The following is a 23,734-nucleotide window of genomic DNA, read 5'->3' as shown; positions in this document are numbered from 1 at the left end:
TTGGAAATTTAAGTACCAGGAAATGTTATAAATGCCTCCAACTGTGTAATTAGAGTACTTGGTCATTACGTAACCAGGCTTTATCAGCACGTTGGCTCTGGGAGATAGCCCCGCCCCTCCGCGTGACGTCACCGCTGGCAGAGAGTGGGATACTGGGAGAGCCGGAAGAGCCGCAGATTCCCAGTCAGAGCGTCTCCGTCAGCGCTTCTTCCACCAGCAGGGAGATATTCATTTTATAACCCGGGACTCTGCTGCGGTTTCCTCGTTTGAAGGTGAGAATATTACATCTATAAAACGTCGGATGCGGAGGGGGAAAATATCCGCGGGAAGCTCGTGCTGAGTCCCGTCATCCCTCAGGCGGCGCGTTAGCCTGAGCCCAGCTAGCTAACTGGAACAGGAAATGCCAGAGCCTGGCAGACGGACGGACAAACAGCACTCTTCTGGAAAAATAAGGCCGTTTTCGCGTCCAGGTACCTTTAAAGGCTAATTAACCAATTGACAGTCGACTAGCTAACTTAATTAGCCAAACCTTTTTCCTGTAGACGGAGCCTATCTGTCAGAGAGATGGTGCGCAGTTATTTACATGGAACTTTCTGGGTTTATTACATTATAATGCAACCCCGTCGTGACACATGTCGACCTGCTTTGTGAACTAACGCGACCGTGATTTAAGTAAATAGTTCCAACAAGGCGAGTAGGATGGATCCATTCATGGAAATACCACCCCCGCTTCGGTCCTGTTACCTTGACCCTGTTATCCAGAAACACGGTGTCGTTCCCAAGCACACATGTCTTCCCCTCCACGCAAGGAAAAAGTACCTTCCTGCGGTAGGGCTTTGGATGCGAGCAGCGGAGGGTGTGGTTGTGTTGTGTCGGTAAAAGTTGAGACTTGCCCGCCCGGGAGGCTGCTTCCTGGTCGGGGCTGAATGAATCGGGCCACAGATGTTCGGTTCGTGCTGAGTCGGGAACTGGGATCTGTGGGTTTGTTCCAGTTCGAGTCTGGAGGTCATCCAGCGACACGTGTACCGCCATTGTCCTGTTTCATTCACATTGGGACTGATTCGGGTATTACATCTCTTCAGAGGGATTTTGTAGTTCAAAACTCAGCTCTGTGTGTGTGTGTGTGTGTGTGTGTGTGTGTGTGTGTGTTGCATCAGAATGTGGAAGGCAACAGCCGGACAGTCGGTCAAAATAGCTCCAAGTGAGGAGGTGGACGACTGGGAGACCGACCCAGACTTTGAGGTACCTGCTCCCACATTTGCCTATTCCACTTCCGCTCGCTTCATCCTTTTTAAGTTTTCACTAATAAACCTCTTTTTTCATCTAGAATGATGTGTCAGAGAAGGAGCAGCGCTGGGGGGCCAAGACGGTGGCGGGCTCAGGACATCAGGAACACATCAAGTGAGGAGCAGACCGAGTAAAATAAGATGCAGTCCGGTTATTTCCAGTGTGTATCCTCATTTGTGTCCGTGTCCGGCCCAGTATCCACCAGTTACGTCAGACGGTGTCCACAGAACACACCTCCCTGAAGCAGCAGGAGATGGACACCATGCCCAGAGCCTCGTATGGATATGGAGGAAAGTTTGGACTTCAGGAGGACCGCATGGACAAGGTTAGACTTTCAAAAAAATAAAAAACCAACAGCAGCATCCGTACTTCTGCCTTTTATTGTTCAGCGTGAGCTGCTATTTATTCACATTTACACGCAGTTTATGAATTGAATATTATTGCAAAATAATCTGTTGCTTGAGTGAATAAATTCCTGTTCTTATCATCTTATTTAAAAGGGTTGGTTGCTATGACGATAAATATCTCAGAATCTTCAAGTCTTTCTTTCAGAATAATTCACTTGGGATGGTTTGTAATTACACACCTAAAAGGTGACGGGTCTCTGGGTGTTCTTTTGTCAATTAACTGACTGGAAGCTGAAATGACCAAATCTCCCTGAATTCTCTTCAAACCCAATAACAGAACGCCAGTGTCACAGGACACAGTTTCTGCTGCTTTGATTAGTGTTTGATTAGCTCAAACATGAAATCTCCGAGGCCTCCTGGAGTTGTGCAAGCTGTCCCCATGTTGTAGTTCTGTGTGTTTGATATTAACTGGACAAGGGTCCAATTCTGACACGCTGCTGTTAGCCTCTAAAATGTGTGTTGTTTTTTTTTGTGCAGCACAAACTGTCGAAACAGGATCAGTGTTTTTAGCTGCAGCTCTTTAGCCGTTAGCGCAGCCCACCTGTGAGGTCCACTGCTTCTGTGTTTCCAGTGTTCAACCCCCCCTCACAGGTACACTTTGTGTGTTATTCAGTCTGCAGTGGGTCACGACTACCAGAGCAAGTTGTCCAAACACTGTTCCCAGGTCGACACCTCCAAGGGCTTCGGAGGGAAGTTTGGAGTTCAGGCTGATCGTGTTGATCAGGTATTTCAAAAATGCGACGTCAACATTCTTATTCAGTGCCTTTGAGATCTGATGCTGCCTTACTTCTACTGAGTGTACTAGAATGCTAACCAGCTGGATAATGCTGGCTTACTTCTACTGAGTGTACTAGAATGCTAACCAGCTGGATAATGCTGGCTTACGCGATCTGGATCACTGAGCATGCAGTCTTGTCCTTTCTTTGCTGCACAATATTTCTCCTATAAAGTGGCAGGACTGGACAACTCTGCACCCACAGGACTGACAGACTGTTGCTTCCTTCTGTCTCATTCCAGTCTGCTGTCGGTTTCGAGTATGCTGGGAAGACGGAGAAACACGCCTCTCAGAAAGGTAACGCTTCACTCCCGGATCGGTTCCAGATCCATTTGACCCAGTTTTAATTAGGGTCTTATGTAAGTTAGTGTTTTCCTCGCAGGCTTAAGCCGCTCGCGAGTATCTTCTGTTATTACAGCACAGTCAGAAACAAACAGCTCTTGGAGTCCATTCTGGTGTCTGAGATTTGAATATTTTATGGCTGTTTTCCATGACTCCCCACTCCACTGCCTTCAGATGAAGCTCAGCTGAAATGTTTCACTGGCTCCTCCTCAGAGTTCCTGTCTAGAGCCGTTTGGATCTTCCTGTGTGAAAGCAAAGTGGTTGTTTTGAGTTGCTTCACACTGACCTTTGACCCCCAACCCTGGCTTTGCTGTGCAGATTACTCCAGTGGGTTTGGAGGGCGGTACGGAGTTCAGGCAGACCGCGTCGACAAGAGCGCCATGGGCTTCGATTACCAGGCCAAAACTGAGAAGCACGAGTCCCAGAAAGGTTGGTCCAGCCTTGCTGCCATTCTTCGGCCTCCTGCTGATATCAGACGAGATGAGATTCGTTCAGTCTTCTGTGTGAACTATCAGACCTGATCAAAGCTGCACTTGCACGGATGATTTTTACTCTCCCGTGGTCATCATGATATCATGTTTCAAAGATGACTGGCCTGATTTTTCTGGTTTATCCGGAATATACACGCGTGTTAACAGACATGTCGTTTTATCTCTTATTTCCTCATCCCTCTCCATCTTCCCTGTTCACCGGCAGATTACACAAAGGGCTTCGGTGGCAAGTTTGGCGTTGAGACAGACAAGGTGGATAAAAGCGCCGTGGGCTTCGAGTATCAGGGCAAAACAGAGAAGCATGAATCCCAGAAAGGTCGGTATCGTCGCGCCGAATATGTATTTGTGTAGTTTATATCTGGAGACTCACACCTTCATGTCTGTCCAGACTTTGTCAGAGCCGACAGAATGCTCTGAATGGCCAGTTAAGTTATGCATGGATGACTTAAATAATTCCCCCACAAAGCATTGGGCTGTGCGCCTGCACTGAGACAACGAGCTCGTCTCAAATGGACATTTAAACGCACCGGCTCCTGTTGATGTGGAAGTTGTTGTGAAATTTGTTGATATTGATCTTATTCCAACCTGGATTTAGAAGTAGGAACGTGCTAAGTCTGCTTCTGGTGTGTTTCTCAGACTACGTGAAGGGGTTTGGAGGGAAGTTTGGCGTGCAGACAGACCGACAGGACAAGTCTGCGCTGGGATGGGACCACCAGGAGAAGTTACAGCTGCACGAGTCTCAGAAAGGTGAAGTGATTTCATCCTGACCCCACTGTAGGATTTGAACTTGCGTGAGCTGAACGTTCTTCCTCTTTGGTGCTGGACTTCAGGGTTTTATTGTGGTTTTGAGATGTGGTTGTTCAACAACTTCCTCAATCAAAGCAGGAAGTGAAACTGCAGCTCATGTTTGTTGGCTTTTTACTGGTTTTTACAGGCAAGTTGAAGCTGTATTTGCAGGTCAGCAGGGACTTCTGGGCACAAACATGGGGCGGTCAGCCTCCAACAATAGGTGGCTGAATGTTCCCCGCCAGCTTCTCATTATTGTCCTGCTGCCACGTTAATCGGACGACACAATTAACACTGGCAAACAACAGGTTTAAGGCTTCACCATAGTGAAAACAAAACTGGGCCGACGTTTCATTTCTGACTGAAACGCATCAGAAGACCATGGACGGGAGGAATCTCTGCCCTTCTCTGAACATTCACAAAGGGTGTGTGCGTGTGTGTGTGTGTGTTGCAGACTATAAGCAGGGCTTTGGAGGGCAGTTTGTGGTAGAGGTGAACAAGAGGTGGACCAGTGCCAGGCCCAAACCTCCTCCTGGTTCTTGCCCACCCTCAATCAGAAATGAGCATTATTAGTGTTTTTGTTTCTATTATTGTCACCACCTCAGCAGCACCAGCTGCTCAACATCAGCTGAGCAGCTCAGTCTATTAAACAGCTCCAAGGACAGACAGATTTTCTCAACAGTCCTGAAGTTCTTCTCTAATTAAATTGGTTTCAGCTTCTAATAAAGAAGCTGAAGTGACCATGATGTAGGTGGTGATTTGAGGTGAAGGTGGCTCTGAGGGTCTGCTCTCGGTTTGCTTCCTCACCTGCCTGAGAGATTAAGTGCTGTCAAACAAACAATGATGTCAGAGGGTCCAGTTCTGTGGCTCTGGTACCGGTCCTCCAGCCTTTCACTCACTACATGGCCTCTTTCCTCTGTTACAGTGTTTGACCTATGGAGCGGGCCCTCAGATGTCTTCTGTCATGGCCAGAATGTCGTCTTTGTTCTTACGTATATAGTGAGATTTGATACTTTAGGGGGGCTTGTGTGTTTCATCACACAACGGCAGCCGCTTTGGCTCCGCCCACCTGCTGCTTACGTAATATTATTGTGCGTCTTGAGCTTGTTCACGCTGTTTTTTTCCTCCTCTGAAACTTCTTCGTGTTCTGGTTCTGAACCATTTCAGAAAACTAAAAGCCTGGTGTTTTTTTCCTTAACAGATTACTCAAAAGGATTTGGAGGAAAGTTTGGAGTCCAGAAGGACCGTATGGACAAGGTGAGGATTGTTTTGTTTGTGTGTGTTCATGGGTTTAGGTTAGGGTAGGGAGCTGGGGAAATAATGCATTAGGTCGATGGAGGTCCTCACAAAGATAGAAAGGCAAGGACGTGTGTGTGTATAGTTCTGCCTCACACGTTCTTCTCTGATCAACAGACGGCTGGAACCTTTGAAGAGGTGGAGAAGCTGACGCCATCGTACCAAAAGACCAAACCTGTGGAGGCTGGTCAGTGTTGGGGGGCGGCCACCCGAGTCCCTCTGTAGCCCAACGCCTCACACGTTTTGCGTATTTGTGATTGGCAGCTGGCAGCAACACGGGGAGCATCAAGGCTCGCTTCGAGAACATGGCGAAGCAGAAGGAGGACGAGGACAGGAAGAGGGCTGAGGAGGAGCGACTGCGGCGACAAGCCAAAGAGAAGCAGGAGCAGGAGGAGGCACAGAGGAAGATCCAAGAGAGCGCCCGAGCCCCCTCCCCCGTCCCTGCTGCCAGCCCTAGTCCCACTCCCCCGGTCCAGCCAGCAGCTGCTGCCACGTACCAGGTCAGTCCTGCTGCGTTAGCAGGACCCTTTAAACGCGTCCTCCTGAAGGAGGTGGTTGTGGAAAAGGCTGGTTCAGATCTGTGATCCACCCTTCTGTGGATAGAGGCCAAACGTGTCCATTTTGTCTCTTTGCAGAGGTCAGAACAGCTGGATGCTGCTGAGGAGAACGGAGAACATCTGTACGAGGTGGAGCCAGAGAAACATTCCACAGAGCCGGAGGATCTGTATCAGACTCCTGATGAGACCACAGCAGTAGCAGCAGCAGGTGAAACCCCAATCTGACCCCTTTGTCGGGTAGCGCGAACTTTGACCCTCGGCACGGACGCGTGACCCAGGTGGGAGCCGTCTAAAGTGTCGTTCTCTTTCAGATGAGCAGCAGTACGATTACGGCGAGGACCTGGGGATCACGGCCGTGGCTCTGTACGACTACCAAGCAGGTGAGTCTGTTGCTGCTCATCCAGCTGTTTGAAAACAGGTTGTTTTCTCCATGAACTTTAACCTGAAGGGTCGATCTCCCGTTTCAGCCGGTGACGACGAGATCTCCTTTGACCCCGATGACATCATCACCAACATTGAGATGATTGACGAGGGGTGGTGGCGAGGCGTGTGCAGGGGCGCGTACGGCCTCTTCCCAGCCAATTACGTGGAGGTCCGGCAATGACGGAACAATTGGCGCCCGAGAGCGAAGCCACACTTGTGAAGCCGAGCGCGGATGCCACGGGACGCTCTCGTGACCTCTCCACCTTTCTCCCTCTCTCATCCCTCACCATCTCCAGCTTTGCTCTGTCTCTCATCTTTTTCCTGTCCGGAGGGGAAGCAGACTCCTCCTGAACCCTGGAGCCTTCGTTAGTGCTGCCACCTTCAGCTTCAGATGATAAATGACCAAATCAGAAAGGAAACATCAGATTATTCGTGTGTTCCGGTGAAGTCGCCGCCCTGACTGGGGTTTGTTGAAAGTGTCGGAGACGTTTCTTCTTCTGTGGTGGTTTCTGTCAGAACTGTTAGCAGGAGGGGTCGTCGGTGTACCGTGGCTTTGTGGACCAAAATGATGGCGTGATATAAGAAGTTTAAACTCTGGATTATGATCTGTCAGGATTTCCTGCTGAATTGAGGAGTTCACAACACCGTTAGTTCCTGTGATCAGCGCCAACAGACTAATAACTGTACAGAGATCTGCGACGCCTAGAGAATCAAAGTTTCAAATATAGTTTGTTTTTTTTCTTCTCACTGTGCTTTTCTTCAGGTTTGTGTGATTAAAAACAAACTGATGAATGAAACTCAACTTCCAGCAGATGACGGCTCTGGGTCGCATCAGTGTAGCTTCATTTCATCTGTGCTGTTTTATAATAAAAGTGACCTTGATGAATTATCTGTTCGCTTTCATAAATAAACTTATCAGTTGCTGCCATTAATGATTAGTTTTTTCAATTCCACACATTTTTAGATGTTTTGTGAACAAACACTAGCAAATGTTAATTTCAGGACTGAAAAAGTTGTGTTATTCCACAGGTTATTCATATAACGGTATAAAAGTGAACATTTTATCATTTATCCTACTTTACATAAAACAACTTAATTTTAAGACTTTTTTTAATGAATCTCAGATCTCAATAAATTAGTTGGAGCTATAAAAAAAATAAAAGTAGTGAGAGAAACTTCAGTGTGGTTGTCATGGTGACTGGTCAAATATTTCTGTACCATGATTTGTGATTAAGCACGTGACTGGTTTTATAGGCTGATCAGCGCCCCTGTGGGCAGACGTTGTAACTGCACCATTCTGATAAGCAAAACATTTAAGGCCAGACGTCAGTACTAATATAACTAAGAAATCCATGCAAACAATATAAAAAAAGCATTAAATCTAAAAATTAAAAAAAGAATATCTGTACTCACTCTGAAAGGTTTCTGATCACATGTTGAATAAAACCGATGTAGGTGGATAAATGTGAAACAGAGATTTTAAAGAAGAAAATACTCAAACCAAGTGGAGTGGAGAAAATGTTTTAATAAGTTCAATATCTGTAACTGGAAATCTAATGAGAAATTTGAAAGCTGGGAGACATTTCTGAACTGTGATTGCAGCTCTTTTGTTTTCAAGTTAAATTGTGACCTTGGTGATCTCAGAAAAGGTTCAAAACTCAAAGTTCGTTAAAATGTTTAGTTAGTTAGTAATGTCGACACATCTTAACGCGATCAGATCAACAGCGCTCTTCTGACGACAACAGCGGCCGCTTTACGGCAGCACGGCGAAAACGTCCCAGCGTCACTTTCATCTTAACTAAACTAACATACGGAACAATTAAACATGAACCTTCTACTTAATAGACAGTAACGATGAACTCATGACGTTTTATAGAACCTGAGGAAATCTGGTTCAAGAATCACAAATGTCAATAAAGCCGATATCCAAGGTGGTTTCTTTGTCAACTGGACTGTTTATCTTCTCTTTTGAAGACGTTTCTCCTTCTATCCAGAAGGCTTCTTCAGTTCTGAAATCGCTAATGCTAATGATCTGGGTTGTCGTTCACCTAGTTTCAGTTGAGGTGTCTCCCCTTTGTCTGCTGGCTCACATGGTGGCGAGTGAGCAGGTCTCCTGAAATGGTGTGAATGTTTGGTTTGTTGGTGGAAGGAGTGGAGGACTGCATTGTACGTGGGTGATAGGAAGTGCCTCAGGCCACCACCTCTGTTTAAGGATGGTTTTCCCAGTTTGACATGGATAGCTTCCTTGACAGCCCTCTCAAACCATCGGTCTTCTCTGGCCAGTACCCGTACTTGACTGTCCTCAAATGAGCACCCGCTCTCCTTTAGGTGTAGGTGGACTGCTGAGTCCTGACCCAAAGAGGTGGCACGTCTGTGCTGTTCTTCTGTGGAGAGGTTGTTTGGTCTCCCCAATGTACAGTTCCTTGCATTCCCCCTGGCACTGTACAGCATACACAACATTACATTGTTTATGTCTTGTCCTTCGGGTGGACCAGCCTGTCTGAGAGTGTTGCTGGGTTTGAACTGAACCGGTATGTCGGGTTTCTGGAGGATCCTCCTAAACTTCTCAGAGACCCCGGACAGATAGGGGATGGAAACGCTGCGGCGTTTGTTTCTCTCCTCCTCTCCTTTGCTGGGGTCTTGTTTCCTTGAGGTCCTGGTGAAGGCCCAGTCTGGGTAGCCACATGTTGAGAGCTGTCTTAATGTGGTCCTGGTCCTTCTTCCTGCCTTGGGATGTGGTGGGTATTTCTCTGGCCCGGTGTTGGAGAGTTCTGATCACTCCCAACTTGTGTTCCAGTGGGTGGTGGGAGTCAAACTGGCGGTACTGGTCGGTATGTGTGGGTTTCCTGTAGACTCCAATGGTGAGGTTTCTGTCCTCAGTGATCCTGAGTGCACAGTCCAGAAAGGCCAGACTGGTTCCTTTTACATCTTCCCGGGTGAATTTTACATGCTCAAGGGCGAAACGTCTTCAAAATAGAAGAAAAACAGTCCAGTTGACACTAAAACTTGGATAACTAAGACCTGGATGAGTGAGAATCTGCACAGATTCTGGTTATTTTAGGAGACCAACGGATTCGGTGCAGAATCATTGGTAACGACGCAGGTTTTTCTTCTCATCGCCGCCAACTTCTCTCCAAACTACGTCACTAAAATAAGCCCGGGGTGAACCGATGCCATAACATCGGTTCCGCCTGTTCTACGCTGTGGAGGAAAGAAATAGCAAGAACAACCAACCGTGGTCCTGTTTGTGAGAACACGGGGGCGAACAGAGGAGGCCACGTTAGTGCAATATTATATTTATTTCTTACAGTGAATTTTGGTTGCCATACAAGAAGTCTTGAGGATTTGAAGAAAGGGGGGAGGATGGAAGGAGGAGTGCAGTTACAGAAAATTCTCTCTCTTTTCATTTCAGTAATTAGGCGACTATGATGATTCAGTAGCACAAAATTACAGCAACATAGAAAACATGAACACAAATCTGCACAAATTACTGAGAATGTCTTAGCCTCTATGGCAGGACTTAAAGAATAAAGTCTATTGATGAGAAAATCAGAACTTCATGAATGAAAGAAGAACCCAAAATCTGGACATGATGAATGTGGGAGTGATGTTCTGGTGGGGTGGGGGGGTTAGTGAACTCTACTTCTACTCAGTTCTACATTTTTCCACACAGAAAACTGCTCAGTGACCGGCTGATCCAAGCCACCGCTAATCTTTGTGCTGGATTTATGTTCGTATACATACATATATATAAGTTTTATATAGGTTCCTACCAAGATGGCCGGCATTTATACATATATTTTTAAGATTTACATATTTTTGCACTTTTTTTTATACACAAACTCTCTAGACTTGGGGGATTTTGGAGGAAGGAAGCAGTCTAATCAGGCAGATGGTGGCTGCCAGGAGAACCGGCTTCTTCACAGGTTCAGTGAGGAGGATTTGCAGCATCCAGCATCTTTGTCCGCTTAAAATAAAGATTTTAAATATCATTATCGAAACCGCATCGTAGTCCCGCCCCCGCAACGTTGATTGGCTGAGTAACAAAGATGCTTTGGTCACTCTGCCCTCTGGTGGCCGGGTCCAGTATGACAGAGAAGCTAATAGTAACGCCAATTTATTCTTTTTTCCTAATACTTTGTTTCTACAACTGTGACTTCTCTTTCTCTCCAGTTTGAGAATTTAAAAGTTTTCCAAATTCCTGTCACCTCCTCTGCTGCCAGTCATGAAATATTTCCCCTGAAAAGAGCCAAAAATAGAATAAATCTTACATCCAGGTCAAGGAATCAGATATAATTCAGATGTGACCTTTAACTAACATTTACATCTTCGCGTTGGAGGTCCAAAAATAAAAATGCGATGTCATTTTAGGGGTAAATGATTGTATAGCCCGCATAATTAAAGATGCAGTAGCCAATCAGAAGACTGCCTGAAAGGAGCGACCCTAAAGGAAAAGAGACCCGTTCCGTTGGCTGCAACCTGCCCCTTCCCTGCTAGATGCTGCTAAATGCCCCACACTTGACCTTCACATCTTCTCCGTCAGTAAAACTGTATGTAGGCAACGCGTCATCAATGACAGGTGATCATGATATGTAACTTTAACATGTGAAAATCCAAACACAACCAGGAATCATTCAGAATAAATATTGCTTCTTACATGAACCCATAAATCTAATAATTATAATAATATTTATGTTTATCTAGATACTATGTCTCTTTTTGGCAATCCACACATCAGTGTCAAACAGGTTTTTGTTCGGATAACCTCTATAAAATGTCATAGAACTCTATACAAATCTTTTAAAAATACTGTGCTTTTCTACCGTCCGACGCGTCGCTGTTAGCTTGAAAATAGCGTTCAAACAGGACCAGGTTATTTATAGCAGCATTGTCCTGCGCTGGCCTCCGTACGCTGATGTTCACAGAACACAGAGCTCGTGTTTGTTTCATTTGTCCCCATTAAAAGCTGCAGGTATGAAATAAGTGATGGAAAACATAAGTGGGTTTCTGTGTATGGGACCGCATGTGGAGGACGTACGGTCGCGGAGCTGCTCGGCCGACAGAGAACTGTGAGCTATTTAAGGCATCCTCGTTGGGATGATGGGGCGGCGGCCATAAATCAACCTTCAGAAATTCTCCTTTCCCTTCCACTACAACTATACATATAATCAAAATGGTTTTAAATCCAGCGCCACTCTTATTTACACACAAACACACGTCTGAGCTGCCTGCGTCCTCAAACACCGGCTCACGTCGTCGACATCCGCTCCACTTTCCTTTGCTCAGTGGTTGGCGGGCAGCACGTGTCAAGTCCACCAGGCTCTGAAACCTGCGCCCAAAGTCCACAATTCCGACAGACGCAGCTTTCAGGAGGACCGAGAAACCTGCTGAGAGGCTGTTTCATCAGACGGAAACTGAACTGAACATCTGCTTCAAATCCAGCTCTAGTTAGCATGATGCTAACTAGCATGATGCCTGTTTGTTGAAAACAGAGTACAAAATATTCAGGTGGTTTAGCTAAATAGAAAATCTGTCCCTCTTGACTCTTCAGTTCCTATTATATCAACTTTTTAAAACTTTTTCCTATAAACGTTTGGAGCTACGGAGGATTAGAGCTACACGTGAAAAATGACTTGTGCTTGAGATGCATGTTACTGGGCTTAAAGTGACCCTCTTGTTAAAATTTGATATTTTACACTTTCTCTGAACTGAAAAGGGAAAAAAAAACCAAAATATATAAAATAAACGAAAGCGGGAAAATAAAATCAAACATTTAAGGTTAAAAAATAAAATAACATTTGTAGAAGGGAAAAAAAAGCCTGATTTAAAGTCAGAACTTGGTTTCTAATATTTATTTATGTGGCTCAAGCACAAGTATTTTTTCATAATCCTCTTTTGTTAAAATTTAAATTCTGTTAATGACAAAATCCTCAATAATAACTCATATCCCTGCAGCTCAGACGATTTGCTTACTTTATTAGATCAGAATTAAACATGAATTAAATCCGAAGGGGAAAAACTGTTTAGTTACAAGTAAACTTTTAATCTGTAATCTGACATTAGCAACGCATGAAAAAAGCTAAATGAGGGAAAATGAGTTTTGTCTGCTTGTTTTCAGTAACGTTTCATAAAACGTATTTGACATGCGTGTGTCGGAGCCAGTCGCAGATTTTACTGGGCTGAACCGGTTATACTGGTACGCAGAAGGTACCTGGACTCTCGTTTATCGTGAAGTTAAGCTATCGTCCCTTCTTTATCACATGTCCAGTTAAATTAACCTCAACTTCTACCACCTCAGCGTCACACTGCATTAGCATTAGCTTTAGCATGGGGCCCACATGAACACGAGACCTTCCGAGGTCAAACAGAGACATTTAATGTAATGAAGAAAGTAAAGAAGAAAAGTCCTAACCTGCTTACTACAGCATACACACACACACACACACACACACTCGCTCTCTCACCTGTGGTCACACATATGAGGAGTGGGAGAAGGAAGTGAGGCGTGGAGTGTTTTTATGTGCGCGTGTGTGGACTGAAACAGGTGAAAAGCAAAAGAAGAAAACCATCAAATTCACATCTACAACCTTCAATGCACCCGGAAATAGAACTCCGATAGAGTGAAGAAATATTTTCTCTGAACAAACTCTAGCAAAGATAGAAAAGGAGCGACGACCAGCTCAGCTGGTTCTGCGTCCACAAAAAGTCTCCTGTATTCCAAAGTCTGCGCGGGAAAAGAAACTTCCAGACAGGAAAACACACTATTCCACTGTTTGTTGTCTGGCTTCATCCAGGATGTGATGTCACAGCTGTTCTCTTCCCCTGTGGCGTTCCCGTGGCGCCCTGGTGCTCAGAGCGGCGGGGTCGGTGGAGGGCGCTGAGATGGGAGGATTAAAAAAAAGAGGCCGCGTCGACTCGGACAAAAACCTGGAGTAAATTCCGCCATGTGAGATCACATCTGAGTGATCCTCCTCGCCAAGCCCCGCCTCCTCTGGGTTTATCTGTCCTGCAGCAGCTTCAGCGCCCTCTCGATGTTCATGCGGTGGCCCACGCGGGTCACGCCCAGGTCTATCAGGTCCTCCTTCTGCAGCGAGGGCAGGTGGGCGCCCTCGATCTCGTTGTCCAGGAACGCGTCGCGGTGCTCCGCCAGGTTCAGGCTCTCCAGCCAGTCCGCCACGTCGTGCTTGCTCCACAGCTCCATCGGCTTGGAGGCGAACGGCTTCCCCGAGGCCGACGCCGCCTGCATCAGCGTCAGCGGCGACGGCGAGCGCGAGCTCCCGCTGCCGCCGCACGATGAGCTCAGGCTGTAGCCGCCGCTGCTGCCCATGGGAGGGGTGGGAAGTCCGAAGACGTCGGTGAGGGTGGGGGACACGGAGGGCGGCAGCGAGGAGCACGGGGTCAAGGAGGAAGCAGAATCCGGAGGGCTACAAGGATGCGTCTGGGACGGGAGGCTTCCGGGAGGCGTGGAGGTGAGGGCGGCGGCGGCGGCGTTGTTACGCATCCCTGAGTCTTCTGTGGGCGGCCTGGGGGAGACAGGGGAGACAACGGGTGAGACGTCAACACGTGCTGGGGGAGGCTGCTACAGCATACACCTGCGTGGTTATGTGGTCAGCCTGACAACAGAGCGGTAGCCACGGCAACGGGCTGGCGGGAAAGGGCCATCGTGTGAGTTTGGGACATTTCTGAGACGGTTTCTGATATTCAATATGAAAAACGCGCGAACCGAAGCACCCGCGGAGCAAAACGCGGGTCCAGGCTGGCAGCTGGGGGATTGTGGGTAAATGCGCTGTGGCGCTGCTCATCCGCCAGCAGGGGTCACCAAAATCACACCTACGGGCAGCAGCGGCAGCGGCGCCGGCGCTGGAAACAGTCTCTTCACCCGGGTAAAATTCATCTCTTCCTTCTTTAACAAATATTACTGGAACGCTTCAGAACAACGGAGAACAAAAGCATCTTCCAGAAAAACGAGGAGGGACGAGAAGAGCGAAACTGTCGCCGCCTCACATGAGGACGTTTAAAGGGTCGGATCAGAACTCCCCCTTGTTAATCTGGTTAGAGGTCACTGATGTGGAATGAGTGAGGACGCCCCTCAGCCCACCCACAACTTCCTAATGGACGCATGAGAACACAGGGAGGAACGTCGGGGAGTAACGTCGGGAGGAACGTCGGGGAGGAACCAAGGAGAGGAACCAAGGGGAGAAACGTCAGGAGGAATGTCAGGAGGAACATTGGGAGGAACCAAGGGGAGGAACAATGGGAGGAACGTCGAGAGGAAGGTCGGGGAGGAACGTCGAGAGGAACGTCGGGGAGGAACAATGGGAGGAACGTCGGGAGGAACGTCGGGAGGAACCAAGGGGAGGAACAACGGGAGGAACGTTGGGGAGGAACGTTGGGGAGGAACGTCGGGAGGAACCAAGGGAAGGAACGTCAGGGAGGAACGTTGGGGAGGAACAATGGGAGGAACAATGGGAGGAACGTTGGGGAGGAATGTTGGGAGGAACATTGGGAGGAACCAAGGGGAGGAACAACGGGAGGAACGTCGGGAGGAACCAAGGGGAGGAACGTCAGGGAGGAACGTCAGGAGGAACGTCAGGAGGAATGTCAGGAGGAACGTCAGGAGGAACATTGGGAGGAACCAAGGGGAGGAACAATGGGAGGAACGTTGGGGAGGAACGTTGGGGAGGAACGTCGGGAGGAACATTGGGAGGAACCAAGGGGAGGAACGTCGGGAGGAACGTCGGGAGGAACCAAGGGAAGGAACGTCAGGGAGGAACGTTGGTGAGGAACAACGGGAGGAACAATGGGAGGAACGTTGGGGAGGAACGTTGGGAGGAACGTTACTCCAGCCATTTTATAGCCTTGATGCTGTCAGCTGGAGGGACAAGATGGGACTGAAGAGGAAGCAGAACCTGAAGAAGTTCCGGATCCGACAATTTGAGGGCTGTTCACCAGCACTCGGTCCGGAACCTTCAGACACAAAGGAACCAGAAGGTGGAAGCTGAAATGGTCAGAAATGCCGTGTTTGAAAAGGAATCTGCCGCAGAGTCACTGGAAAGTCACAGCACACCGAGTGATGTCACTTCCCCTCAGCCTGCCGACTTTAACCTACATAAGTGTTCTGGTAACATACGGACGAGCCTGAGGGGAAGCGACCGGGTCGTTCTGGGCCCCTAAAAATGGGCCACAGTAAAGGGAACAGTTCACCAAAGCTGACTTTTCCAGCTCGATCCGCTAGCAGCCAAATAAAGACGTGCTCGAGATGCCCTCAGCTGATTGGCTATCGGACCGCCCACCTGATCCAGAGTCTGTCTGAAATTTCGGTTTGGGGCCGAACTTCCTCAGTTTGTGTCTGGTCTGACTGAAAAGGCCTCTTTGGAGAACTGTTCCGACTCCGTGGGCGGGAGAACTTACGGTTTTGCCGCTTCAGCAGGAGCTTCCCCAGGAGGTCGACGTGGATGAGATGGAGACAGAACGTCACACATGACAAACACATGGAAACAACACAGGGTGAAAAATGGCGACATTTTCCGATGGGCATCAGCGTTACGACCTTTGACCCGACTCTTCCCTCCTTCGTTCAGAATGAACAGAATTCTCTGACCTTCTTAGAGAAACCCATTTTCCTGTGAGTTACGTGACTCAGGAATCTCCAGCTGTGCTAATGTGCCAACACCACGCTAACCTCACTTCCTGTCACTGCTGGAGTAACCAGGAAGTGAGGTTAGCCGCCTGGGTCCTGATTGGTGTCTGTCCAGTTAGACCTGAAACAGATTTCTGGAGGTTCTGGTGCTCAAGGCCCGGGTTGTGCACTAACGCGTGTGACGCTCACGGGCTCTGGCCTCTGCAGAGGCGGAGCTCGCCGAGGCCACGCCCACACGACGACCTGGACCCGCCTGTGTTGCAGTGCCTCACATACTCACCGTCAGGGTCCTGAATGCATACACCGACTTTATTTATAGAAGCCCGAACACGCACGTGCACGCGCACACGCACGGGGTGACTCGGCTGTGCTGGGTTACGTAACGGTGGCCTACTAAAGCAGTGCAGCACGTGAACTGTGTGAGATGATGTTGAACTTTGATGAAGGTTGGCCTGCCGCCCTCTCTCTCTCACACACACACACACAAGCATGCACGCACACACACACCTCCCCATCCCCAGCACCGACTGACATCACCACAGGCCTCAACGCTGCTCTGATCAGCTGGTTGCTAGGCAACCCTTTCATCCACAGGCAAAGCCAACACACGTTTAATCTGGGATGGAAAATGAGAAAAAAAAGAAGTCCAACAGAGAAAATCTGACATTTTACAGGTAAAAAACTGAAAACGCGAGTAACCAGCAGCAACCAAGATGGACGGAGCGAGCGAGAGAGAGAGAGAGAGAGAGAGAGAGAGAGAGAGAGAGAGAGAGAGAGCGTGTGTGAATCTAGGCCATCGTCTCTGCCGCCATCTGTTTGAGAACCTCTTCTTCTACGTCCAGGTCTGCTGCTTCTACGAGAACGCAGAAACTTTCAGACCAGCTGAGGTCGGGGAAGAAACTGGACCGAACGCAGCCAGACGACGTCAGTGAACGAGGGTTCTGACTCAACGGCCAGTCAGAACGCAACGGCACGTTTGAGGTTCCACCCCTGAAGCCTGATGGAACGCTGAGACTGGAGCTGAAGTCCGTGGCTTCATCTCAGGTCTGGGAATGGGGGGAGCGCTCAGCGTCCATCTCCGGTGTTTGGAGACTTCAAGCCACAGCTGTAAAGCAGCTTTTCGAGTCTCGTCTGTTTAAATTCTGGAGATTCTGACAAACTGAGGGTTTCATCTTCAGAACCCAAAAACACGTCAGAACAGGACATCGGTGCCGACGAGCCTTTACTTTGAAAGGCAACTTCCTGCCACTGACATCTAAAACATACAGAAGCTCCAAAGATGCATCGGTTGGAGACGAGAAGGCACAAAGGCCACCTTTCCTCTGCGCACTCATGTCCTCCCCTCCCATTGGCCCAAACAAGCTTGTGCTATCACGCTGTTCCTTCTCCACTGGAAATAGTAACCCTCGGAGGGAGCCGGTTGTTATGGCAACACTGGAGAAAACTGTTACGATGCACAAACGTGGACGGTGGGGTTGTTGTAGAGGAAACTGAAGAGAAGGATGAGAGAGTGGTGAAGTACGAGGTCACAGAAACTGACGAACTAAAGAATTCGATGCTTTGACGCCTCCAAACGGCGAAGAGTCTGTGCGGGTGATGGGGAAAAAATCCAAAATATTTCAACCCGGCGACCTGAATTTATTTCTTCGACTTTACCGCAGAGACGAAAGCATTTCAAGGGCTGATCCTCGACTGGCCGAACACACGTGAAGCACAAAACCATTAAGAGGTTTTCTGTCCAACCAGACGTCTCTTTCACCTGGTGGACAGAAAACCCGGCTCGGCTGCAGCCCACGAAGACCGGCTGTGCCCCCCCCCCGATCTATAATCACCCATGTCGCAGTCTTGTGCACCTACGTGTGTATTTTAATGTGATAGTGCCAGAAAAGACGAGTGAAGACAAGAAAAAGGGTCAAAACAAGTGACCAAGGCAGAGTGCTAACAGGATGGCGTTTACGGGATCAGAAGGCTGAACAACGCCATCCTTCATTCAGGCGAACGGTGAATTATTGATGGTGCTTTTTATTTCGCTTTTAAAAGAAACATGAGGCAAACGTCTCCAGGTCCATCCAAGTCTTCACCAAACCCCCTGAAACACGGGTGCACGTCACCGCCACCACGCCCAGGTTCATTATTGTAGTTATTGACCTGAGCTGGTGGGTTATTGATTCACTTAACTAGGGAAACGACAACATCTGACCAAACGCAATAATGTCTTAAACAGAATTCCTTTTGATCAGCTCACCGAAAACAATCAAAATTCCAAATGAAGGCGAATGAATTTAAATGAAATCGGATATCAGGTTGAAAAAGCGGTTATGAGAAGGATCAAGAAGCACTATTCCAGAACTTTTAATCAAGAGACCAAACATCCGAACTTTGAAGCTCCCCAGCCTCAGAAACATCTCCAAGCTAGCTATTGAACCAGTTGCTCCACAGAGGACCACCAACAGAACTCTGCTGTCAGTTCTGCTATCTGGATCTGCTAAAGACGCCCTGTGTTCAGGACCAAAGGTCAGAGTTAACACGGTTGTCCTGGTTGTGTCAAACTGCATTAATGGTTTGATTGTATTAGCGCTGCGGCCCAATGGCCCAAATTCAACTTTCATAGCTCACAAACGACCCATATCTGGTACTTGAACGCGTGGTTTTAGCCCTGGACCCCTTCCCTATATACCTTGTGGTTTCTGAACTCAGTCTGAACATTCGTGTCGCATTCGATCCGATTTCTACATCAACGCCTGAGCTGGCGGGAGAAACGTGAGCCGAAGAACTTTTTGAGGTGGTTCCTGCGTTCTAGCTGAGCTCAAGAAATCGTGACACAAAAGAAAGACTTTCTGTGGCTGAAAGCGACATTTTTCCAGTCGTGGACGCAGTCCGACGTCACCTACCTCGCTCCAAAGCCGCCTCTTGTTCCGGTGGGAGAGTCCAGGCTGTCTCCTGGCTTGGTTGGCCGGTCACGGTTCATATGTTGCAGGATGGAACTGAGTTCGGTGATAACGGTGTTCTTCGAGTCTGGTGTGGACGGTGAGCTGCGCAGCTCAGGAGGTTGATCCCCCCACAGCTTGGAGGTCCTTTGCGTGGGAGTCCTGGGAGGCTCTGAGGACGAGGGGGGAGGGGGAGGAGCTTGGGGTGGTGTTCCATAGGATTCGGGGGACTCCTCTATGAGAGCATCATGATACAGTGAAGTTCTGTTGATGACAGACTTGCCCTTGGGTTTGGGGGGCACCGGGGGTCGATCCACTAGGAAGGCGTGACCGTCGGAGGTGGTGTAGAGGCTCTCCAGAGTGCTGTCACAGAAGCCCCCCTCTGATGACAAGGTGGAGATGCTGGACACCGTGCTGGTGGTCTCCATGTGCTGAGGATCCCCACTGCTGCGGCTGTCCACCTCTTCGATGCCCGAATCACCCATCCCTGACTCAGGGTCATGGGGAGGGTGGCCGAAGGAGGGGGGCATGTTGTTTGGGACCCGTTTGTGTTGCTCGGTGACAGGTGGTGGGGCATGAGGGTGGTAGGGTGGTAGGCCAGGTCCCCCATTCCGCCTCTGCTGCTGAAGCATCTCTGCAATGGCACTAGCCTGGTCATCGGGAATATCGATACTGTTGGCGAACTCCAGCGGCGGTGGGAGGGGCTCCGAGAACTCAAATTCCTCATCGATATCAACTGAAGCCAGAGGGGGAGGTGGGATGCGGAAGGGCAGCTTCACGGGTTCATCCATGGAGTTGCCCAAGGGAATGCTCCTTCTCCGGGCTGATGCCGGCAGTGGATTAGCGGCCAGCAGGGAAGCCTTGAGTGGATCTGGTTGGTTGGGGTCCTTGAGTTCAGATGGTCTGTTGCTGTCCTGCCCTTCCGCATCCTGATTGTTCACCTTGTTGCTGGGGTCAGTGCTGGTATGAACCATGAGCAGGCCGGCGGATTTGGGCTTCGACGCGTCCGTCACATCTGCCGGAGCACTCTTCCGCTCCTGGAGCGCCTGATGCTGCCGCTCCTCCCTTGCACCGTCAGACTCGTACTTGTGCTCTGTCATTTGCCTCTGGAGGCCGCCTCGACCGGGGCGCCCCATGGTTGCGGTGGAGATGGCAGCGAAACTCGTCTCGATCCCAGAGCGTAACTTAGTGTCAATGAACAGAGGCTGGTTGAGGTCTGGCTTGTGACTCGGCTGGATTGGCAGGGACTGGGCTTCGTGCTTGGGGGTCTGAGGAACCTGAGGAGGGTTTTGTGGCTGATTCTGAGGATGGTTTTGCTGCTCCTTCATTGCACGGTCGCGAGCAGCTAGGGCCAGAGCTAATGGGGAATTAGGGTCCAAGGGTTTGCCGGTGACTGGGTGGAGGTAGGTCCCGTTAGCCCTGTAGTGGCTCTTTGGAGGGGTGGATGGGAGACTAACTGGACTGTCCAAGTTCTGACACTGGCCTGTTCTGGTGTTCAGAGGTTCTCGCACCACTGTGGGCTCAGGAGTATTAAAATCTGTCATGTTACCACTGCCTCCTCCGACAGGAGGGCCAAGCTGAGCTGCGGGGGGAGGAGCCAGTATCCTTCGAAGCCGCTCGTCGCTGCTGAACATGCCTTCATCGATGGACTTTGACTGTCGAAGGCGAGGTGTTGGCGTGGGACTACAGAAATCGTCGTCACCCATATCTATTGACTGAAAAGCAATTGAGTTCTTTTTGGCCTCTAATCTCTTCTCCCGGTCTCGTACCGCGCCAGCGATGGCAGCAGCAAAAGGGTTACCTAGAGACAGAGGGTCTTCGGGGCGTAACCCTCCGCTCCCCCCAACAGATGGCGTGAGAGGAGGGTGTTCAGGGGTGGTGGGTTCGATCTCCATGCTGCTACCCTGGCTGCTCTTACCACTGCTACTGGTGGAGGGCTCTTTAACAATGATGGTGGGGATGGGGATAGATGAGCAGGTCCGCTCTACGGGTGTTGTTGGCATGGAAACTGCACCTGAGGGGCTGGCAGGCATGTGACATGTTTTCTCTGGACTGTCTTCAACGTTGGACTGCTTTACCAACATGCCCTTTCTTCGAGCTGGTTTCGCCGGGATGTAAAGCGTCTTATTGCCAACCTCAGAGTAAGGGTTCTCCGGCACTGGCGTGCGCCCTCGGGTGCGTGTGCTCTCAAAGTGCTCCGAACTCTGGCGGAAGTAGCCACGCCTTAGCGTCCCGACGTTAGCGGTTTGGCTTATGGTCGTGACCGCATTGGAGTTCTGGGCGAAACTGGGTCGCGTAGTGCCGTAGCCCTTAGACGCAGGACCTGCCGGGGAGTTGAATGCCGGCGGTGAGGGGGGTGAGATGGCCGGAGGAGGAGGGATGTCTTCCGAGGTATCGGGCATCGAGAGGCTGCGGGCGAACTTGAGCAGAGGAGGCGTGAGGAATCCCTGCTTCTCATCCTCCGCTGTACCTTTGGAGACACGTGCCAGAAGGATAAATGATGTGAGGCGCCAGCAGAGAAACCCCCGGTTTGGTTGAGTGATTTATGGGCTGTTTCCCATGTTTTACTCATTTAAACTAACGGAGGAAACTAAGTGAACGTAAAACGTGCTGAGCTGCCTCAATTAAACAGCTAACTGTGAACTAAGGAAAGATAAGAGAAGCTCATTAAGCTCCGAGTATGTGACCTTTCAGAAAATGTGAGAGATCCTGGCTGAAACACAGAGGCAGATTATTATTATTATTATTGTTATTATTAATGGAACGTTGAGAGAGGACATTAGGCTGCAGGACGTCCCTCCAGTTCTGTAGTGAGACTGAAGCTTCAGCAGATGTTTAATGAGCTCTAATATTATTGCTGAGAGCACATTCTGCTGACTGGCTCGCTCCAGTTTATCTATAATTAGCCTCCCTAATGCAGAAGTACACACAACACACGCAGTACAAAGACACACACACACACGAACACACACAGAAACTAACATCATACCTATGGACTTTTGCTTTCTCATCGTTCCCTTCTCAGGTATCCCCAGGTAGGCGCCCGGCACAGTGGGGGGCACCACAGCCACCCCCTGGCGCTCGTGGTACATGGACTGTAAACAGAACAGAAACACACACTTTGTCATCTGTCTGTCACAGAAAGAACCCCAACCCACCCGTCAGCTCCGGACTGGCAGCTGGGTTTGAAGGTTCCACGTTCTATTTCCGCTCCAGAACGCTGGAAACTGGACTCGGACTGCGACTGAGACCAGCCTTCGCGTGAGGGCCAAGATCGTCTGACTTACGTTCATATCAGCTGCCGTCACCAGACAGCGACTGGATGGGCGTGGCTTGATAGTGGCGATCTTCATGTCGATGGGCGAGGCCTTCTGGGCGTGCGTCATCTCTTCAACTTTATCTGGAAGAGAACGCGAGGCTGTGTAAGCGACGGAAGCAAGGTGGCGACATGGAACTCGGCCGGGTTGTTGAGGACCAGACACAAGCTTTCATCATTCGGGGGAGGGGGAGGACGACGCTGAAATACACATGAAACTGGGGCAGAAATCCTCCCCAAAAAAAATCAAACACTGAAACCGATTCTGGGGTGAGGAGTGATGGGGACATGGCCACGGGAAGGGGGGGTTTAAATGTGCTTCCAGCCTTTCAAGCCATGCAAGCTCTTCCCAAGCAGGCGAGCCAGTAGGTCACAGCTCTCCAGACTGCTGCCTTATTAGGTGTAAAATGGGTGATGGGAGGGTGTCAAGCTTGACATTATCATTCTGCTGCAGTCAAAGAAGGTGCCAAGAGCCAAAAGTCTGATTCCCTGTGCTGCGATGATGCCACCAGAAAAGTCCACCTGAGAAGGGGGGGTTTGAGAAGCTACATGCTCGTCCTGATCAGCGCGCCACCTCTCTGCCTAGCTAGGCCGCAGGAGTTATCCATGCATTAGTGGGGGAGGGGGGGTGATTACTTAGGGTGACTTGGAAAACAATCCTCTTCTTCTGCATATCTACACACAGAGGAGTGGGGTGGGGGGGGGAGAAAGGGGAGGAGGAGAGCAGTGTCATTGACTGAAAAGACAGACACAAAATACAGAAGATGCACATTTTCTCTCTGCCCACCCCTCCCTCAACTGGATTCCAGCTACAGCTATCATTGCCAGGTTGCCATAGAAACTGATCTGTAAGTGAAGCATTTCCTGGAATACTATACCCCCCCCCATAAACACACACTCCCCTGACACAAAAACACAGGAGCCTGGGAGGTGAAACGATTCCCGGATACCAGCCCTCCATACCTGGAACACAGAAACAGAAATATGCAGCAGTGGGCGGAGGGACTCCTGTTGATCCCCCCCGGAAATATCAGCGACATGATTAGTGATAAACATGGATCACCCTCAATCACACGTCAAGCAACAGATTCAGTTAGGACCCAAAACTGGAGAGAAGTCTGCTGTTTTATTTGGGACTGTTCTCATCATCAGGGCAGCTAACCAGGTGACCAGCAGACGGGTACTGGAACTTATTAACTTCCCTCCTGACACACTCACAGATGTTACGCACCACGTGTGGAACCATAAGATGTTTTAAATGCTGACTTGTTGCACATAGTTCTAATTTTCAAAAATCTTATGGCTTTTAAATTCCAAGAAAAAAGATCAGAATCTGATCAGCTAGCTTTAGCTTAGCACAAATGCTGGTGCGGAACATGTGGCGTTAGACTGACCATCCACACCCCTCAGACTAACCCTTCCTGCACGTTGTTGTCTGTATAACATGTTTTTAATGTGCAGCCCTGGGCGGTGCCTGGTTATTTGCA

General features: G+C 49.3%; 2 protein-coding genes across 8 annotated transcripts in view; one reads left to right on the top strand and one right to left on the bottom strand.

Moving 5' to 3' along the window:
- Positions 1 to 114: 114 nt before the first annotated feature.
- cttn (cortactin) lies at positions 115 to 7,296 on the top strand. Of its 2 annotated transcripts, none has more exons than XM_011609774.2 (15): positions 115 to 272; positions 1,158 to 1,242; positions 1,328 to 1,401; positions 1,483 to 1,612; positions 2,308 to 2,418; positions 2,712 to 2,766; positions 3,130 to 3,240; positions 3,508 to 3,618; positions 3,939 to 4,049; positions 5,290 to 5,345; positions 5,502 to 5,571; positions 5,649 to 5,884; positions 6,020 to 6,149; positions 6,253 to 6,321; positions 6,409 to 7,296. In XM_011609774.2, exons 2-15 carry the CDS (start codon positions 1,159 to 1,161, stop codon positions 6,543 to 6,545), a joined length of 1,485 nt encoding a protein of 494 aa, XP_011608076.1. In that variant the 5' UTR covers positions 115 to 272; position 1,158; the 3' UTR covers positions 6,546 to 7,296. The 2 variants fall into 2 exon arrangements, with proteins under 2 accessions (XP_011608076.1, XP_011608077.1); XM_011609775.2 differs by lacking the exon at positions 115 to 272 and adding an exon at positions 314 to 470.
- A 2,348-nt stretch (positions 7,297 to 9,644) lies between these two features.
- Positions 9,645 to 23,734, bottom strand: part of LOC101072632 (SH3 and multiple ankyrin repeat domains protein 2) — a 76,058-nt gene continuing 61,968 nt past the window's right edge. For 4 of the 6 annotated variants that reach the window (XM_029846006.1, XM_029846004.1, XM_029846005.1 and 1 more), the window contains 5 exons: positions 22,884 to 22,922; positions 22,219 to 22,331; positions 21,921 to 22,026; positions 18,896 to 21,401; positions 9,645 to 13,887 (listed from right to left, as the gene is read on the bottom strand). In XM_029846006.1, the coding sequence (XP_029701866.1) occupies positions 13,362 to 13,887; positions 18,896 to 21,401; positions 21,921 to 22,026; positions 22,219 to 22,331; positions 22,884 to 22,922 (3,290 nt within the window). In that variant the 3' untranslated portion in view covers positions 9,645 to 13,361. The remainder of the gene's footprint in view (positions 13,888 to 18,895; positions 21,402 to 21,920; positions 22,027 to 22,218; positions 22,332 to 22,883; positions 22,923 to 23,734) is intronic. The other 2 variants (XM_029846008.1, XM_011610190.2) reach the window with 1 other exon arrangement.

Source organism: Takifugu rubripes, chromosome 13 (genome assembly GCF_901000725.2).
Source record: "Takifugu rubripes chromosome 13, fTakRub1.2, whole genome shotgun sequence".
NCBI lineage: Eukaryota > Metazoa > Chordata > Actinopteri > Tetraodontiformes > Tetraodontidae > Takifugu > Takifugu rubripes.
The sequence above is the reverse complement of the archived record's forward strand: the minus strand, read 5'-3'. Positions and strand labels throughout refer to the sequence as shown.

Excerpts from the sequence above, each read along its gene's own strand:
- cttn (XM_011609774.2), top strand. The coding sequence starts at position 1,159 with ATGTGGAAGGCAACAGCCGGACAGTCGGTCAAAATAGCTCCAAGTGAG. Across the intron at positions 1,402-1,482 it reads GGACATCAGGAACACATCAA|TATCCACCAGTTACGTCAGA; the intron begins GTGAGGAGCAGA and ends TGTCCGGCCCAG. Across the intron at positions 2,767-3,129 it reads GAAACACGCCTCTCAGAAAG|ATTACTCCAGTGGGTTTGGA; the intron begins GTAACGCTTCAC and ends TTTGCTGTGCAG.